Here is a 20,432-nt window from a genome sequence, read left to right on the forward strand (position 1 = left end):
CTGAGTGTGCTAGATAAGGGAAAGCTCTAATCTCTGTATTGTGGGGCCGCAGGACCAGAACGGGCCCCTCTGATTTAGAGCATACAGTTTTAGAGCCTGCGGTGTTAGGGTCTTTCTGAAAAACCTGATCTCTTGCTCCATCTGGTGGTGTACATTGAAAATTTAACATTAATTGAAAACTGAAAATGAAAGAGCTGTGCTGATCAAGATGAATGATGATGTCATGTTTCTTGTTCACCTTTTTTATTTCCAGGTTATTCGCTATCCGTACAAAGTTTATGGTAGCAAATAAAGATGCATTAACTGAGGACTCATTATTCCAAGCATTATGGTACTTTAAGTAGTGATGAAGTAGTGGACACAAACACACCACCACCACGTCAGTTTTACTGCAGTGCTGAGATTGATCCACCACCCAAATAGTACCTGCTCTGTGAGGGTCCATGGGGGTCCTGACCACTGAAGGGGGCTAACAAAGTATCAGAGAAACAGATGGACTACAGTCTGTAACGGTAGAACTACAAAGTGCAGCTGTACAGTAAGTGAAGCTGATAAAATATAGTCCAGATCCATAAACTAAAAAAACCCTCTCCAGGATTTTGTTCCAACCGCTTGACTTCTCTAATTTGATCAAACCAGCAGCGAAAGTGTTCCGGCGGTTGGAACAAAATCCCGGGGCGGGTTTTTCACTTTATGGACCTGGACTGCCCAGCTGTAGGTGTAAGTTGTGACGATTCGAGCTTCTGTTCATTCGCACGGGATCAAATCCAGACGGAGCTTTATCACATGAGCGGATGTGGTCCGCAGGAAGCGGCGGGGAGCAGCAGCAGCAGGGCGGGGAGAGGAGAGGAGAGGAGAAGAGGGTAGAGTAGTGGGGAAAACTGGGAGGCCGAGCAGTGCTGGAGCTTCTCCTGACAGAGCCCTGGCGCCCACGGCTGGGGTACGGAGCTGCTCTCGCTCTTCTCCCGTCTCCCCACGACCAGCTGCCCGCTGCGCGGCTGGACGGCGGCGCTGTTTAGCTTAGCTTAGCATTAGCTGACAGTCACTGTCGACCCGGCCCGAGGAAGCGGTTCCCGTGCGCTCGTGTTGAGGCTGCTCGATTGTGTGTGTGTTTTATTAAAGACGAAGGTTCACTAATTGGCAAATGAACGCCTTTTTATATCACGTTAGCTCGCGTTAGCGACGTGTTTTGGTTTATTTTGCTAGCTGCCTGGCTAGTTAGTTAGCTGTCTGTTAGCTGGCCGCCTCGCACGAATATCTCGTCCGTGACAAAACTGTGAGAGAGGTTTTGTGAGCTGGTCTGGGGAGGAACTGACAGAATAGGTAACGATATATCACGAATAACTGTGTTGGCTTTTTGTGAGATGTGGAGATATGCTACAGGTTGATGTAGCCAGAAGGCTAACTAGCTACATTCAGGTCAGGTGCAGCAGACACAGCTGGCGAGCTGGCTGCCTCAGTCTGCCTCAGTCTGCCTCTAACGCTGTTGGGATGTTCTTCTTCTTATTATTAGCGGTATATACATCAGTCAGGCTTAACATTGTGTGTAGCTGCACTTTGTAGTTCTACAGTTACAGACTGTAGTCCATCTGTTTCTCTGATACTCTGTTACCCTGTTCTTCAGTGGTCAGGACCCCCATGGACCCTCACAGAGCAGGTACTGTTGGGGTGGTGGAGCATTCTCAGCACTGCAGTAACACTGACCACTGTCCACTCACTGTCCACACTATACACTGACACTCCTACCTTCTCAGTCCACCTTGTAGATGTAAAGTCAGAGACGACAGCTCATCTGCTGCTGCAGAGTTTGTGTTGGTCATCCTCTAGTCCTTCATCAGTGGTCACAGGAGTTTTTGTTTGGTGGACTATTCTCTGTCCAGCAGCGACACTGAGGTGTTTATAAACTCCAGCAGCACTGCTGTGTCTGATCCACTCATTCCTGCACAACACACCACCACCACGTGAGTGCAACTGCAGTGCTGAGAATGACCCACCACCCAAGTAGTACCTGCTCTGTAAGGTCCATGGGGGTCCTGACCACTGAAGAACAGGGTAACAGAGTATCAGAGAAACAGATGGACTACAGTCTGTAACTGTAGAACTACAAAGTGCAGCTATACAGTAAGTGGAGCTGATAAAGTGGACAGTGAGCGTAGAAACGATGAGGTGGTCACTTTATGATGTGGTAATGTTTGGACAGATTCAACGAAAACCTGCTAGTGTGCGTAAAAGCGTGTAAACCGGCTGTTGTGTTTCTTTCACCTCTTTCCGAGCAGATGTGAACGGCAGCATGAGTGTGAAGGCTTTCGAGCTGGTCTCCGCCGTGGAGCGGGAGCAGTTGATGGGCGAGAAGGTGCGCATCACCATCGAGTGCATCGAATGCTGCGGGCAGCACCTGTATGTGGGCACCAACGACTGCTTCATCTATCACTTCCTGTTGGAGGAGCGCACCACGACCAAAGGCAGGCTGGCCTACAGCAGCCAGAAACTCCTCCAGAAGTATCTGGGTCTGAAAAAGCCTGTGGCCGAGCTCAAGGCCGCCTCGGCTTTGGAGCGCCTCATCGTCCTGTGTGATGCCACCATCGCTTTAGTGGACATGGTCACTCTAGAGCCCGTACCCTCCGGCGGGGCCAAACTGAAAGGTGTGACCGCGTTCTGTATCAATGAGAACCCGGTAACTGCCGACCCGTTCTGCGCGGAGATGGCGGTGGTGTCTGCGCGACGGCGGGCGGTCCAGATCTGCACCGTGCATGAGGACCGTGTCCAGATGCTGAAGGAGGTGGCCACACCTGAGCAGCCCTGCACCCTCAGTGTGGATGGCTACTTCCTGTGTCTGGCTCTGCCCACGCAGTACATGATCCTCAACTACAGTACGGGTGCCTCGCAGGACCTTTTCCCCTACGACAGCGAGGAGAGGAAGCCCATCGTCAAGAGGATCGGCAGGGAGGAGTTTCTACTGGCTGCGCCGGGTGGGCTTGGTAAGTTCAGCTCCAGGAATGTTCCACTCTTGATGTCCATGAGGGATCTGTGGCCATAGTTTGTTGACTGGATGGTTTTTTACCAGTGGTTGTCGGTTCTGGTCCCAGAGCACATTTGAGTGTTTTCACTGATGTAACACACTCCATTCCGGAAGACCTTGTTAGCTGGCGTATTGGTTGGATCAGGGAAAATGCCAAAATATGCAGGATGGTGTATTCCAGGACCAGGACTGGAAACTCTGGTTTATACACATCTTCCTGCAGAGTTTGGTTCATGATCGTCCGAAATGCAGTGTGGTGTGGTACGGTTTCAGATCTGTGCACTGCCAACTGACCCATACAAAACCTGAGTTTCGAGCCAGGATGTGTGGATGTAGCTGGAAATAATATGGACTATTTATAGGACTAAGGCTGCGTTCACACAGCAGGTAAAAGTGGCCCAAATTCTCACCAGATCTGATCTTTGGTTCCTCACGGTATCTTTTAAATGTGATCTGTATGCAACATCAGTCTGAACAGATCAGCTCCTAAACTGACCCACATCCTCAAAATAACATCGCGTCCGGCTCATCCAGAGGTGAACAGTCATGACTACAAACGAACACCAGTCGCTTCCAGAGCTTTCAGCTTCTTTGGGTTTTTTTCTTTTAATTATTTTATTATTATTATTATTATTTTGACCCCGTAGCCTCGTTCTCTTATGGCTGCGTTCGGCCGCTTCATTCGAAATCTTCATCGTCATTTGAAACTCTGCAGTTGCGATTAGTCTCTTCTAATTCTTTGGTACAGAAACATCAGGCTAAATGTTTCTCAGCAGGGTGAAATTAAGACGAACGTCGAGCTGGATTGACGTAAAAGTTGGATGAATTCCGATCTGGCTGTTTAGACTGAGGCTGCGTTTGCACTGCTCTGGCTCATTGATGCACTGCAATGTATCCCATTTGTTTTGAATGGAAAGCGTTGGTTCTGCCAAACGTAGCCACGCAGTGCATAATGGGTCTGGCATGTTGAGCCTGAGGGATGCGGCACGGCGTTTGCAGCGTATGAAACATTCGTTCTGTATTTAAATGTCCTGGTGGAGCGCATATATATATATATATATATATATATATATATGTATGTCTGTATCTGTAATTAATAACATACTAAACTAGGTTTTTCGTTATTAGAAAATCAGAAGGTGTTAATTAAAATTTGACGTAGCCGGACGTGATTAAATTGGATGACGCTGGGAACGTCATCGTTAACGCCCGCATGCGGCCAGCTGAAGAGGGGGAGTGTGTTTACGTCCATTGACGTACAGTGTAAATGCAGATTGAGTCACGTTGTAGGGTACATATCGGATTTCGGTACCATACATGAAAGCGTCTCGAATCTGAATGGAAAATGTCGGATCTGATGTGTTTTTGCTGACCACACTGACACACAGACGTCTGTGTCACATATGAAGAAGAAGATCGGATTTGGGCCACTTTTACCTGCTGTGTGAACACAGCGTAATTCAGGGGTCACCAGTATTTTAATTTTTCATTCTTTGGTTTACATTCCAATCCAGCCGGAGCTTGGTTGGGGAAAAAACCTGCAGCCACAGCCACCCTGTATGATAACACCCCTGGGGCCGGTAACTGCGGTTAACTTGTTTTATTGCGACAGTTAACGACTTTCTCTGTTAAGCCAGGTTTAGATACCCAGGCAGTGATTAAGTTTCATGCGCAAACACATGACAGCATGACGTTTAGTGCTAATACTGTGTTAATAAGTAGAAAGTGAAGCATTTATTATGCTGAAGGCACCACGGTTACCACTGCCATGGTGCTTTCTTTGTCTGTTTAGTATGATTTGTTTCATCTACTTAAAAGCAACATTGATGCCACGTACATCACAGAAACACATGACCTGAAAAGGCTGTCCCTCAGTCAGAGGCATGCCCTGATTAGTCCAAGGGCTGTTTATGATCCTAAGTCCCAAACTTGGCCTTCCCTGCAGGTTAGGTGTGCAGCGTGTTTACATAGCCAGAGAAATTCAAGGTTATATCAAATTAATCTTAAAGTTAACTGGCTAACAGGGAAATCTGCTGCGTGAGACAAAACCCTGGTCTAGTGGAATAAAAGTAAAATAAATATATAGATAAATAAGAATAAGCAAGCCAGAGTCGCCGTCTGTGACTTTTCAGATGCTGCCACTGTTGTTTGTGTTTGCTGATGACACTACTGCTGTGTGGGAAATCATATCATCATCACAGCACAACCTCCAGAAAACCCTCCTACTTTCACGGGTACAGTTGTGCGATGATAAACAGATACATGTACTCTGGGTGGTCTTTATTTGGATTAGTAATCATGCCATGTAAGGATGCAACAGTATGGGAATTGTGGGCCAAAGCCAATATGGTTCATGTTTTTATCTACTGATACATAAATATTTATCATATTAGAAATGTTTTATAAAATTTTCTAAAAATCATGGTGGCGTGGTGGGTAGCGCTGTCACCTCACAGCGAGGAGGGCCTGGGTTCGATTCCCCGGCCGGGTGACCGGGGTCCTCTCTGTGTGGAGTTTGTTCTGTTGTGAGTGGATCAGACACAGCAGTGTCGCTGCTGGACTGAGAGTAGTCCACTAACCAATAAAATCCAGCCAACAGCAGTGTCCTGTGACCACTGATGAAGGACTAGAGGATGACCAACATGTATAATATAAAATCGCTGCTGTTGGAAGAAAACCTTGTATCTCCAAAATGGTAACTTTACAGGAGAAGGAAAAAACACACTTTGCTTTTAATGGAAGTCAATGGAACCAGATGTTTTCCCAAGTCATTTTGGGCCGTTTCTTTTGGTCCAATCATCATTAAATTTACACACAGTGTAAACAACAACAGGCCTTTTCAAATTATGTCAAAAAATAAAAAACCACAAAAATGGAGATACGAGGTTTTCTTCCGACAGCAGCAATATGTGATATATTATAAATAATATAAATATTATTGTTGTTGAATCTCTTCATGTTATTGACTCAAGATGTTAAAGACATACAGTGACAAAAAGACTCAGGGCTGCTTTGTTAACGAAGCCCTCAGGTGTTTGGATAATGAACAATGAGTTAATTGATTTCTTAGGTGAACACGTGGGACGGTGTCCAAGCCACTTTGGGCGCCACCCCAGCGAAAAACATCCTTGCGCCTTTTCTTGCTGTGCCCGTTGTCATGGCGACCAGTCGGGATGAGTCATGCTGTCTCTCTTTCTTTCTCAGGGATGTTTGCTAGCGCGGAGGGCATATCCCAGCGTGCCCCGGTGAGCTGGTCGGAGAGCGTGATCGGGGCAGCTGTTTGCTTCCCGTACGTGGTGGCGTTGGACGAAGGTTTCGTGACGGTTCACAGCATGTTGGATCAGCAGCTGAAACAGACACTCTCCTTCAGAGAAGGACACATCCTGCAGGACTTTGAAGGTCAGGAGTCCGTCACACCTGCTTTGTCTGCTCCCCCAGACGTTTAAGCAGGATTTTTTTGTTTTTATTTTTAGGCTATGTTTACAAAGCAGGTAAAAGTGGCCCACATCCCATTTTTTCTTCATATGTGTAAACGCACTGAATCTGACATTTACACTTCGATTTGAGACGCTTTCATATGTGGCACTGAAATCCGAATTCACACACTCGTCATAATTTCGCGCTGCTGAGGTTCATAAACATTTAAGTCTGAAAGCAAAGTTTAAAGAATCCGAGGACACAAACCAAAGGAGTGACCGCGCCCTTTTTACAGCGAGCTGAACGCATTCTGGGTGATGAGCCCAGCTGTCAGTCAGTGAAGCTTCATGGTGGCTCTTGTGATGCTGGTGAAGATGAAGCTGATCCTCCGGGAGAGCGACTGGGGTTCGTTGGCAGTCGTGATTGTTTACCTCTGGATGAGCCGCCTGAAGCAGCGTGACACGTTGTTCTTTTGCACATGCTGGTCAGTTTAGGAGCTGATCTGTTCAGACTGTCGCATATAGGACACATTTAAAAAAATAATGCGAACAGCCAAAAAAAAAAAAAAAACAGATTTGGACTATTTTTACCTGCTGTGTGAACATAGTCTTATACTCTGTCTACATATCCTTCTTAAAAGCTTCATTAAGCTGTGTTACCTTTTTCATAAAGCAGCTGACATTAACGAACTATATGGGCAATGTTTATGCCGCAGCCTGAGGGAACCATGATTAATTTGGTTAAGCTTCATCTAAAATATATAGGGATGCATTGATACCATTATTTTTTTAGTTTATTTTTGTTTTTTACACTTAGTACATGGTTTTTAAGATACCATACCTTAGTAGTAGGTTACTAACAACTAGTTGTCAGTGTAAACAAGTGCTTTAACAGTTAAATCATTCAAATCTGGCTAGTTTTAAATGTGGCCATTGACATGTGCATTACCTAGCTATGATACATTAGTTACCCTGGGTTGAGTTAATTACCCAATTATCTCCCCAATTTAGTCGTCTCCAATTCCACCAGCTTTTTAGGACTCCCCAATCACATACTGCTATCAACTAGGATGGTGAAGGCAAACTTCCTCCGAGACCTGTGAAGCGCCACTGCATCCTTTCGAACTGCCACTCACGCAGCATCATAGGGCAGCCGAGCGCGGTTGAAGGAATGCAGCAAACGCCGGATCTGCCACGTCAGCCTACAGACGCCTGCGCTGACTAGTATCGCGTTGAGTGATGGGGTAGAAGGTGCGCCATCCTACCCACCCAGAGAGAGCGAGGCCAGTTGTGCTCTCTTGGACCTCCGGCTACAGACGGCTGTAGCATCACCAGGGATCAAACTCGCGACCTCCTGATGACGGGGGCAGCGCCACTCGGGAGCCCCCACTTATCCAGTTTTATGGATCTTGAGCTTAAAATGTCCTTTAAAGCCAGGCGAACACCGTGATGTTAAGAAATCTTGTTCTTCGGTGACTCGCACTGTGTTTAAATAGATAGACTGTTGTACTCGGACAAAGCTCACAATTTATATGCTCACACTGGATTAGTACTGTTTTTATAAGTAGGATGTAAAGTATTTATTATGCTGAAAGCACCACAATCACAACTGCCATGGTGTTTTTTTTAGTGTAGCATTTTTTAAAATATTCTTTGTTTAGTATTGATTTGTTTCATCCACTTAGAAGCAACATTTGATGAAATTGATGCCACATAGATCACAAAAAGAAAAGGTGGTCGCTTAGTCAGAGGCACGGCCTGATTGGTACAAGAGCAGTTTATGAACTGAAATCCCAAACTTGGCGTGTAGTGTGGCTGTGTAGCCAGAGAAATTTTCCTTGGAAAACAGTCCAAAATCAATTCTGCGTGGTCCCTCTGCAGCACTACAGCATGAAGGCAGTGGGCACAAACCAGCTGCATTAGTTGTTTACTGTGCTGCACAAGCTGTGTTTCTGTCTGTTTACTTAGAAGCAGCTGAAATGATGGTTTTTTAGCCCTGACCCCACTTTAACTAGTGTGTCTAGAACCTCGAAAAAGTATCACATACTCCCAAGATTGAATCACAGTGGGGACTTTCACAGCTCTGTGTTGGTACATTCACTACAACAGAGTGCTGGCCTGACACTCAGGTAAACTTTGACCTGAAGATCTTCTGATTCATCCTTGAATACGAGTGATGCCTGTAATTTCTGGCTTGTCACTTGTATAATCTTGTCTCTTTATGTAAGCCAATTGCTTGTATAGGCATCGGCCTTGTAGCCGCTGTGTGAGATTATGTAATCTTTCTTGCCGTTGAGCGGTGGCCTACTTTTTCTTTTCGTTTTTATTTTCTCCCTCTTTAAGCTTCTGGTCACTCTGCTGTTCCTGCTGCTTGATGTACAAAGTGACAATTACTGAAAGCAAAGCTGTTTAAATAGTTGTCCACATACCGCTTTGTGGTGATTTTGCATTTTGTAGCCATAGCAATTTATGTAAAAAATCCCAGATGTTAAAAATATCAAGTGTCCAGTGTAGGGTTCTTCTTTAGCAGCTGTAGCCAGTCAGCAGCCCATCCATGTTGTCCACCCTCACACACACACACACACACACACACACACACACATGCACAAATACATATTTTATTTTGCATATTTTACACAGTTTAGGTGTCAAATCACCCCAGTGTATGTGACAGTGAGCGCGTATACATGTACTCAATAATCCGATCTTAATTTCTGCAGTTATGTGATTTTTCAAATGGTCATGTAAACACCATACTCCCGTTAAGAAATCCGATAAAGAGGCTGGATTTTTAGATTTCCCAGTGCATGAAAACTGGTCCTCTGATTTCTGTCGGATTTCTGAGTCTGCGCATGTGCGAGATCAGACGGTGGCAGCAGAGCACTGGTGGAGAGCCGCTGAAAGCAAACACGAAATAAAGGATTTAAACATTCTTCATCTTCTCCCTGTCGTAAGCTCTAATTTTCAGGTAAAGTGGCTCAATATTAAACAAAGGCGTGAATTTTTGAGTTTTACGTTACATTAACGTCACGTCTTCTTCAGAAAGGTTATTGGCTGGCTGTAAAGCAGAAATCTGATTACAGTCTGACTCCTATAGACGTGGAGTTTCCCAGCGTTTTGTTACTCAAGTGCATGTTGATTGGATTACTGACAAAATCTGATTTTCTGCAGTTATCGGATTATTGAGTGCATGTAAACGCACTGTGTTGTTTGCCTGGTGCATTTAATATCGAGCCAAATCTAAAGCGTATTTTTCAGTCTGTAAAGATTGTGGTGTAAGCAGAAAAGTCATTGTCTTTGCACGCAGATGCAGTTATTTGGTTAGTTATTGCCATATAATTTGGGGAGGCGTGTGCGTAAGACTGTTATTGATGTATTTGTCTTTCAGGGAAGGTGGTGTTGGCCTCCACAAAGGCAGTGTACGTGCTGGTGCCCCTGCCTCTGGAACAACAGATCCAGGACCTGTTAGCAGGACATCGAGTGGAGGAGGCGCTGACCCTCACAGAGGGTGCCCAGAGAAACATTCCCAAAGACAAGTTCCAGGTATGCTGCTGGAGTGTACAGTATCGCTCAGAAGTTTGCATGAACACAAATGAATGTATGTTTTTCATAATGTAAAGTCTTATATTTATACGAATCACATTTGTTTCTGAGACTCGTTTATAAAGTGAAAAAGGTCACTTTGAATTCATTTTTCACATTTAATTGCTCACCAGCAGGTGGTTTACTTTTAGAACTTCATATTAAAGTGAGAGTTTATGGTTAGAAATGTTAAACTACAGTCTTTACATCATTAATCGGGGCTCCAGACTGTGACTAAAATGGTCACCATGGCGACCACTATAATTAATTTTGCGAGTAATAAAACTAATTAGCTCACCTGTTGCAGTGGGTAGTAACTTTGGATTATTGTTCATTTTTATTTAATTTTTTACCGCATTTGTTACTTAATTTTTGTCTTTATGTGTGTGTATATATATATATATATATATATATATATATATATATATATATATATATATATATATATATATATATATATATATAATTTTTTTTTTTTTTTTTTTTAATCTTAAAACATAACTCAGACTATATTATAAATTCCGTTTGGAAAGCAAGCGAAGATATAGCTGGAAAAATGGATTTCGTAATGGGAGCAAATCATTAAAAAATAAATAAATAAATAAAAAGAGCCTGTGAAAACATACCAGGAGTCGAACACACAAAAATGCGATTTCATTATTTCAAAGAGTGCTCCTGAGAAAACTCCCTTAGCCCTCAGTGTCTTGTGCATGTGAACCTCAACACAGCTTTAGCACATGGAAAACTGTCCTTCACCAAATCCACCTCCCTGACTGGATGTGTTGCAGACGTGTGATAAAGTGTATGACAAACATCAGGCACAGTGGAAGGCTGCATGAGCCACAGAGCTGACCTGACGTGTGTTGTTTTTGCATATTACTATTTGGAGCTTCAAAAAAGCTGCTGGCGCCTTATTTTTTGGTTTTGTCTGGAGCCTTGATAATATATATGATATGATAATATGAGCCCTATTAAATGTCAATTGGTGAAATGTCAGTCCTTGTAAATACCTTTGAGCAGATCTTCTGTGTCGTAATGATATTTGTTAAAAATATGTTTTGTTTTGTTCTGTGTGAAGAAATCTCGCATGTATTTTTCAATATTTTCATGTCTTCATGATGATTCTGGCCAGAAGTGTGTGGACACCCCTCTTAATTCTTAAGCTGAAATGTTTCAGCCAAACCCACTGCTAACAGATGTATAAAATTAAGCACACAGCCATGCATCTCCATAAACAAAGATTAGCAGTAGAACAAGCCGTGCTGAAGAGCTCGGTGACTTTAAAAGTGACAGTGTCCAATTTCTGGACAGCTAGACCTGCCCTGTGCTGTTATCGTGAAAAAGATGTGTAATAACTTTAAGGATGGGCGAATGGAGGACACGGGGCGCAGGTGTGGAGATGGAGAGCTTTTCTTTTTTATTATTTGTGCTCAACACAAAAACCACTCGGCTTTCCAGCCCACAGACAAATTAAGAAAAGACGCTCGCTGGGACTTTTCAGTCCTTTCTTTCTTTTCTTTAGTTCAGCTCAGCTTAGCTCTCCTCGCCTCTGCTCTCACACCTTCACATGTCTCCTCTGTCTGGGCTCTGCCACCTACTGAGGGAAGAGATGCTGGCAGAAACAAGGCACAGGTTCAGCCCGACCGGCTTCTCTGTCCTGCATTCGATGCTCGGCCACGCCCCCTTCTCCACAGGATGCGTCTAGTAGACCACACAAACCCAGAACAGGACTGCTGTGTGCATTGTATCGAGTTCCAAACTGCCTCTGGAAGCAACATCAGCGCAAGATGTGTGTTGGAAGCTTCATGAAATGGGTTTCCACGACTGAGCAGCTGCACACAAGCCTAAGATCATGATGTGCAATGCCAAGTGTCGGCTGGAGCAGCGTAAAGCACGACACCACTGGACACTGGACTAGTGGAAACTTGTTCTCTGGAGAGATGAATCGCACTTCACTTTCCGGCAGTCTTATGGATGAACGTGGGTTTGGCGCATACTAGAAGTGTGCTACTTGGAATTTGTAGTGCCATTTAGGACAAAGGTCTTTTTTCAGGGTTTTGGGCTCAGCCCTTAAGTTCCACTGAGGAGTAGTGCTGATGTTATAACACACAGAGACGTTTTAGATGATTATATCGCTGCCGTCGGGAGAAAAGCCATTTTTGTTACTTTTCAGTTTTTGACATAATTTGAAAATGCCTGTTGCCCTTTACATTGTGTGTAAATTACATAAAGAATGGACCAAAAGAAACGGCTCAAAATGACTCGTAAAGCCGTCTGGTTCCATTGACTTACATTATAAGTAAAGTAGGTTTTTTTCCCTTCTCCTGTTAAGTTACTATTTTAAGAGATCTGAGGTTTTCTTCCGACAACGATGATATGCTTCTAAATTTGAGCAGTTTTGTGAAAATCCCTTTCCTGTTCTTGTTTGAGTTCAGTGTTAAGTCCGACTTAAACCTTCTGAACACCTTTGCGATGAAGCGCCAGGGTTTCTATTTCAACAGCAGCGTCTGACCTCACAAATGTTTTTTTTTTTTTGACAGAATCGGCCCAAATTTCCACAGACACACTCCAAAATCTTGTGGAAAGCTTTCTCAGGAAAGTGGATGCTGTTGTCTGGGGGTCCATACACTTTTGGTCATATATTGTAGAATCCTATTGTGAAAAGACATGTTAAAACGTCTGATTGGTGCTGTCTGTAGTGCAGCACAGCACCTGTCATACCTTCCCTTCGGATCACAGCGTTTTGGCTGATGTTTGTTTTTTACTTTGCACCTTTCCAGATTTTGCACAAGCGAATTCTCCAGCAAGCAGGATTCATCCAGTTTGGACAGCTTCAGTTTTCAGAAGCAAAAGAGCATTTTAGGTGAAGTACACCATTCTGTCCTGCAATTAACATTGTTAACCGCCACTCAGGCCCAGATGTTGGAGAAGCTGATTGAATGGACTTAATTAACAGCTCCTCTAATTGCTTCATCTCCCTCTGTGCATCTGACCCTAATGACTGCATGCTTAATGACAGGAGAGCAGAAAGTTGTCTGATAACTGAATAAATGACTCATTTGATGTTTCTGTGATCCAGAATTCGCCGAGACTTTTAGCGCGTGGGGTGTCTAATGCTGCAGGCATGCTTAATGTAACAGAATCACAGGCGTCCAGTGCCACATTAATATTTCATGCTTTCCACTTAGTGCAGAGGTAGAGATGGGAGCTCTCCTGCATTAGCAGTGCTGATTGGATTTGTACAAATAACATTTAGACTTACCACTTTGCAGTTAAATGATGCACAACCATCCATGTGCAGATTTACCTTGTTTCCACCCACTTGTGCACTTAGGGGTTTTATTATTAGCTGTACTAGATTGGGCTGGAGCAAATGGTGCATTTATGAATTTTAGTTTTTGACCATTTTAAATATAAATGGTAAACTTGGGCAAGATTCATGTTACCCAGAGCAGAATGTTCTCTCATACCCCATGTGTCAGACACAAGGCCCATGGGTCAGATCAGGCCTGCAACGCACAGATCTGATTGGCTGAGTAGCATCACGTGTGATATTTACGACGTACGAGGTTGGTCTGTGTTTCCCGGCCGTTAAACCGTACCATAATGACTAGACAAGTAACGCCCGTTAAAATAGGACCACCTTGTCAAAATGAAATAATTCTCCATTGTTTATCGGTTATAGGTCCAGGTCTGCATACGACACCGTCTGGGTCCAGACTCAGACCCGCGGTCTGCCTATTAGTGACCACTCATCAGTGACTAGTGTTTTTATTATATTAATCTACACTGTATTCACTATTGTTGAATGAAAAAAGACACCAGATATCATGTGACGAAGTGCTTTTAAACTTTTTAATATTTATATTATTCATCTGTTTATTCATCGTAGCATAAACATAAACGGGTTATCCTTGGGTTATGTGACTTTGAGTCGGCAAGAACTGCTGTTTGAATGCACCATAAATTCATCAGGCAAGAGTTCAGTGCTGCTGCTTTAGACTGTGCAGTTTTCTCATGGTGTCCTCTTTACTGGTCTGCTCAGGAAGGGACAGCTGGACGTGAGAGAGCTGATCTCCCTGTACCCGCTGCTCCTGCCCGCCTCGTCCTCCTTCACACGGTGCCACCCTCCGCTTCACGAATTCGCTGACCTCAACCACCTGGCACAGGGTGACCAGGAGAAGGTGCAGCGCTGCAAGCGCTTCCTCATCAGCTACCTGCGTGAGGTGCGCAGCAGCGAGAGTGCCAATGGCTTCCGTGAGGACGTGGACACGGCGCTACTGAAGCTCTATGCTGAAATAGGTCATGAGAGCCTGTTGGACCTGCTGGCGTCTGACAACGCTTGCCTGCTGGCTGACAGTGCTCCTTGGCTGGAGAAACACAATAGGTCGGAATCACTTTGTGCCTTGATGTGATTAGGATCAAATGAAGTATTATCAGGTTTTGCTACTGAGGTACTTATTTTATAACTGTGAGAGATTATTAGTATTAGTATTAAACTCTTATTAACCAGGGTATGTTTTGGTTTTTCCATCTGAGCTTACGTGACCAAACCGTAAGGCAAATTATTCAGTAACTGCAGGGAATAAATGTAAATTTTTATTTTATTTTATTTATTTTTTTATTTGAAAAGCTCCTCTCAGGTTAACAGAACATGTGTTGATGATCTCCACATATCACTAAATGCTTATAATCCGACGTTCTTTGTGTTGTTTTCTAAAAGTGATGTTTCCAGAGCAGATCACTGAAGAGACGCCGTCTGTTTGTAGTTTAGAGCCCAGATTTGGGGAAAAACGGCTCGACTTTCAGTAGAAAAACAAACTGAGTTCAGCTTCTTTTATTATAAGGGTTTAAAATGACGTCACCGTCTATTAGACTGGAGAGAAGAGCTACAGCCTCACACGACGCCCAGCTTCTGAATGGAGCTTATGGAATATGAACGTTATGAAGAACATGACCAAGTGCGTTTAGGAACCAGGAGGAGTTGACCCTTTTTGTTTATTGGTGAAACTAATGGTTGACTACAGCTGTTTACCATTGTTAATCTACAGCCTTGGTTCATCAAAATGCCCACGGAACACTCGTTAGGAACAACTGGTGTCAGTCAGTGTATTGGTGTATTTTACTGTCCGTTAGGATGCAGATAATTTCCAAAAATAGAAAGAAACACTAGAAGTGCAAAAACAGAAGACTGTACTCCCCTTTTAGATATTTTGGTGAAAAGTGATTGGTCCTAGAGTTGAACCTTGTGGTTCCCCTTTTTATTGGAATTCAACATCAGTTCACATCAGTCACATTATATTGTATCAGTCGAGTCTGATGTTAAGAAGAACTTAGTGCAATGCAGAGCTCGTCCATGAGCCTCTGTCCTCATGCTCATTGCTGTTGAAGAATCTGCAGTTGCCATGGCGGTGCATAGATAAAACCCTAAAAGGTTTCACTGATAGTAGCTCAGCCTCGGTGTGCACTAAGTGTGTATGTGTGGGAGTTGAAGGCTAATGGTGTTTCTCTTTGTAGGTACTTTGCACTCGGGCTGCTGTATCACTACAATGGCCAGGATTCTTCTGCTCTACAGGTATGACCTGGACCTGTTTTCACACAGAGGAAGAGGTGCTCAGAGTCACTATTCCTTTTTTTTTAAATACATGCTGCTGATTAGAAAGTCGGCAATAAGTGCCTTCCAACCAGCACTTCAGCAGTTCAGTGGTTTGACCAGTTAATATGGTCTGCATTTAGACCTATTTCAGTGGGATATTTCAAAGGTCTTCCTCTGCACTTTTGTAGATGTGGGTTCGAGTTGTTAACGGCGACCTCCAGGACTCCACGCGTGCCGATCTCTTTGAGTATGTGGTGGACTTCCTCAGTTTCTGCTCTAACCTGGACCTAGTATGGAAGTACGCTGACTGGGCTCTGCAGAAAGACCAGAAGGTGAAAGCCACACATTGCTGCAACACTTAGTATGAATGTGCAGTTTAATGATTTACAGCTCTACTGTGGCCACACTTTCTGGACTTTATTTGAGTTAAAATGCTAAAAGTGCATGTTTTGAGACAAAATTCAAATTCCATAACAAGGTGTCTGTGTTTGCACTCTGGTGTACAATAGCTACCAAACGTAAAATGGGAAAGCAGTTTTGGGGGGAAAAAGATATTTCCACTTTCTAATGGAAATATCTGTGTATATGCTCCGCAGTCAGACAGTCTAAGTGTGTTTTCAGCATACGTAGGAGAGATGCTGCCTTCCACACTAGTTCGGACTGAGGAGCTTCTCAATTGATATGCCTGATGGCGCATTTCACCAGTAATACCACACACACTTAATCACACACACAGCTGTTGTTGGAGCAAAACCTGGGATCTCCAAAATGGTAACTTTTACAGGAGAAGGAAAAAACCTACTAGACTGTGCATTTAGCTCTGAACCTAATCTAACACACCTGATCCAGGTAATCAAGGTCTTCAGGACATCTTAATACTAGAGCCTCTAGAATGTCTTGGTGGGAGTAAATCACCAGGATCGAACTTGGGCACTCCTGCTGTCTGACTTGCATGTTTTATGTTTTGAATTAGTGTTTGTGTATGAATGCATTATGTTAGGAACATTTTGAGCTGTTATTTCATAAATTGATTCACACAATGTCTCACATTCTACCCAGAGACTACACTCGACTTCTGAACAATGTATTACTGGAACTCAGTGTCTCCTAGCAAGACTAATATCTGACGTACAAATTTGTAAGACTTGGTTAAGAACAAGTTCTCAACCGAGCCACATACATAATTGAATTAGTTTTGTTCTGATAAATCCTAAGTTAACCGATGCACTGTATATGTGTGTATGCTTTTGTAGATTGGAGTCCAGATCTTCACTAAGAGACCGATCTCAAAAGAGACGACGGGGCAGCTGAATCCAGATGAGGTGATAAAGTACCTAGAAAAGCACCATCAGGCTCTAGTGCTCTACCTGGAACACCTGGTTCTGGAGAGGAGACTGCAGGTGAGATTCACTACCTCTTCACATCATCCATCTCTCTCTCTCTCTGTCTCTCTCTCTCTCTCTCTCTCTCTCTCTCTCTCTCTCTCTCTCTCTCTCTCTCTCTCTCTCTCTCTCTCTCTCTCTCTCTCTCTCTCTCTAACAGTTGCCTCATTTTTAATCAGGGCATGTAGTTGTGAGTATATGTATAAGCCACACAGTCATTTGTCTGTTTAGTTTTGGTTTTGCTTTGTTTGCTGATGGAGCAAAGCTAAGCTCCAGCCTTAAACACGGTTAGGCAAAGTAGATAAAACATAAAACAATTGAATTAAACCACAAGGTTACAAATTCCTAGTGAGCATATTGTCTGTTCTTTTAATAGCGAGTTATTTTGCATTTGAATTTAGACATTTCCAAATTTCTCCAAAAATGAATTACTTGAATCTGTGAATTGAATAAAAAGAACTTCTCTGTTTTTTTCAGTCACTGTTGACTGTTTGTCCATTCTCTGTGTGCTCTGTGTGCAGAAAGAGAAATACCACACACACCTGGCTGTGCTGTATGCAGACCGCGTGTTGGGTCTCCTCTCTCGACCCTCAGCCACAGTGGAGCAGCTGTCCTCTGCCCGTGAGAAACTGCAGCGATTGCTGAGAGAGTCCAGCCTATACAGGGTGCAGCTGCTGCTTGGTGAGTTTGCCATCTACCTGTAAGCTACACACTCCAGCCCACAACACAGCCATCTGCACATTTCAGACATGTTCTCAGATACACTTTGTGTTTGTGGCTGTCAGAGGAGCTGAGTCACTGATCGTGGTGTAATAGATTTTCCCAGAATGACAGGGCAGAGGCAGGAGAAGGGTGAGAACGCAGCAGGTGGCCCTATTGATGCTGGCTTTGTTGTCTGCTGTACTTCCATGTTCACAAAGCTAATTTGATGTTTTTATAGAAGTCATGATACTGTGTAAATGTCACACATCCTGAAGTTGGTACTGTAGAGCCGAAGCGAAGATAATGCGATGTCCAAGCTAGGCCTGTGCGACATCTAAAAATCATTTTCATATTTTCTAGTAAAAAAAAATCGATGGTCGATGGGATGATTGACAGCAGCAGAAATTCAAAAAGACTGTCTGTACTACATTTTTGCCTCCCTGTACTGTGAAGACCCACCCCTCCTCTGCCTCTGATAAGATTGACTCTAACCCCAATAGTCTTACTCTAATCGTCTCCCTCTTAACCAAGGCAATGAGAATGAACCAGTCAGAGGCAGAGTAGGGCGGGTCTTCACTGAATGCCGACGGGAAAAGCCCCAGTATGTCCCTCATTGTTCTCATGAGCTGAGGAGAGGGAAAGGACGAGGATTTGTGATGTCAGTTGTGCTTATTCTACTAATCCTGGCAGACCAGAATGGTCAGTAATTGTAATAGCATTGTGACTTTTATTAATTGATTAATTGGGAAAAGAAAACCTGCAAATTGTAGTCTGTCTGACTATTTTACATTGTGTAAAATGTTTCATTCAGCTCATTATAAAACAGATCAAAATGACTGATCACTGGCATAGCAGCTCCTCTGTTCCTCCCCCCACAATTGGATTTTACTCTTTGTAATTTTTGTGTGCTGTTCCTTTACGTAGAAACAGGAACGGCACACAAAGAACTTTGCGTTGCTTCTCCAATTATTTTTTTCCTTAAATGATGGAGAAAAAAAATTTTTTTTTTTTAGTCAAATCTGATTTTATAAGAGAACAGACATGCAGCGTCCTAAAGCATGGCCACCGCATGTGGTGTCCGTGTTTTCCGAAACATCCGTCCATTTTCCCAAGCTCTGATTTCAGTGACTTAAAATGCATTTCCATGTGGGTGTTTTCATGTGGGTGGGAGGCAAAAGGGCAAGTCCATGTACATTAGCGCAGGCGCTATCCTGATTACTGATAATTTAGCCATGCAGATGTTTAGATGAAAAATGGCTCATCGCTTCAGTCAGCAGTGTTTATTCTGTTTGCTAAGCTGAAAAGCAAAATATGTGCCGTATTTAACTCTTTACAGCTGTTGTGCTCCAGCCTTGACTAAAATAAAGATGCTTCCTCTAGTTTCTTACCTATGACAGTCGTACTGTCATGCCAGGTAAGCTTGATTTTTACACATCTTACAGGAAACCCAATTTTAAAGTGAAGTGTTCCCGTGTTTTTTACTTTTTGGGTCGTTCACAACTGTGTGCTGTCGTTTCCAGGATTTTCCCCCACTTTCATTCAAGTGATGTAAATGGGAAGCGCAAATATCATTAAGTCAGCTGATTAAGATTGTTGGCAGCATATAAATGTATATAATTAATAAAGATGCATCAATACAAGTTTATTTTAGTCTGAGTGCATATGTATGTTTTTTGGTGCTTGTTGATGCTGATGCAGATACCATAATGAGTAATATAATAAGAATTAGGTAGTTCAGTGTACCTCAATAGTTGAAGTCTAGATGATTTTAAATGGAAGTGCATTAGGTAGCTACATTGTTAGTTGCCTTGGATCCAGCAGTGCTTCAGTGGGGAAAGGTGCAGAAAAGCACTTCCCTACAGCTGTATGTAAAGTATGTTTTATAGTTTTGATCCCCGTAGCATCCTCTGTAGCACAGTGACTGCAGGAATCCCACCCGAAGCTGATCCAAAGAGCTCGTTTGTTATTGTTTGTTTTGTCCAAGTCTTGATTGTCTGGTTGAGCTGCAGTTGTATGTCCTCTAATGCCAGACATACACTGTGTGATTTTGGAAATCGTGTTCTTTGGAGCCAGCTTGCTCTGTGTGTTTGTGGATAATTTCCATTAAAGCTTATATTTATACCTTTCAATTCAGTTCAGTCAAACTTGGTGAGGTTGGCATTTGCACACATTAGTACATCAAATGTCGGTACTGCTTTTTTGCCTCCATTTGTTAGCCTGCGTTTGTTCCCCTTTTGTTTTGTAGAGGAAGTGGTTGTGATTGCGTATAAGGATAAGTGGTATAATGTTTGATGGGAATATGCCAAAGTGAAATATTGTAAAGTGACGACTTTGCGTCTGACTTTGCTGTGCAGGCAGACCCTAATTCACTGCCAGCTTGAGTCATTTGTTTGCTAGAGTCACTTAAACTTAAGGGTTACTTAAACTTAGTGTGTCCATGCACACTAGGTTTACATCAAATTATGTCAAATGGTAATGGACATTGGTATTGGTGCATTGCAAATGAGCATAATATTGGATCGATTCCTGTTACCAGTATTATTATTATTATCTACATTCTCAGTAATATGGATTTGTTGTTCCAGCCATAGTTAAATTGGACTCCAACCAGCTCAAACTGAAGTTGCTCAAACTGAATGACTCAGATTGGGGTCGGACATAACTAAACTTGATCTTCAGAGCATCCCTAGAGACCATCACGAGGGTCTGTTTGTGGTTGCACAGCTAATCCTGTA

At 43.3% G+C, this 20,432-nt stretch overlaps 1 protein-coding gene across 3 annotated transcripts in view; it reads left to right on the forward strand.

Annotated features, from left to right (window-relative positions):
* The first annotated feature begins 659 nt into the window (after positions 1-659).
* Positions 660-20,432, forward strand: part of tgfbrap1 (transforming growth factor, beta receptor associated protein 1) — a 28,774-nt gene continuing 9,001 nt past the window's right edge. The window contains exons 1-10 of one of the 3 annotated variants that reach the window (XM_017715227.2): positions 660-720; positions 2,277-2,978; positions 6,224-6,418; positions 9,824-9,978; positions 12,798-12,880; positions 14,063-14,404; positions 15,535-15,592; positions 15,802-15,945; positions 16,867-17,013; positions 17,517-17,676. In XM_017715227.2, the coding sequence (XP_017570716.1) occupies positions 2,291-2,978; positions 6,224-6,418; positions 9,824-9,978; positions 12,798-12,880; positions 14,063-14,404; positions 15,535-15,592; positions 15,802-15,945; positions 16,867-17,013; positions 17,517-17,676 (1,972 nt within the window). In that variant the 5' untranslated portion in view covers positions 660-720; positions 2,277-2,290. The other 2 variants (XM_017715225.2, XM_017715226.2) reach the window with 2 other exon arrangements.

This window comes from Pygocentrus nattereri, chromosome 30 (assembly GCF_015220715.1).
Source record: "Pygocentrus nattereri isolate fPygNat1 chromosome 30, fPygNat1.pri, whole genome shotgun sequence".
NCBI lineage: Eukaryota > Metazoa > Chordata > Actinopteri > Characiformes > Serrasalmidae > Pygocentrus > Pygocentrus nattereri.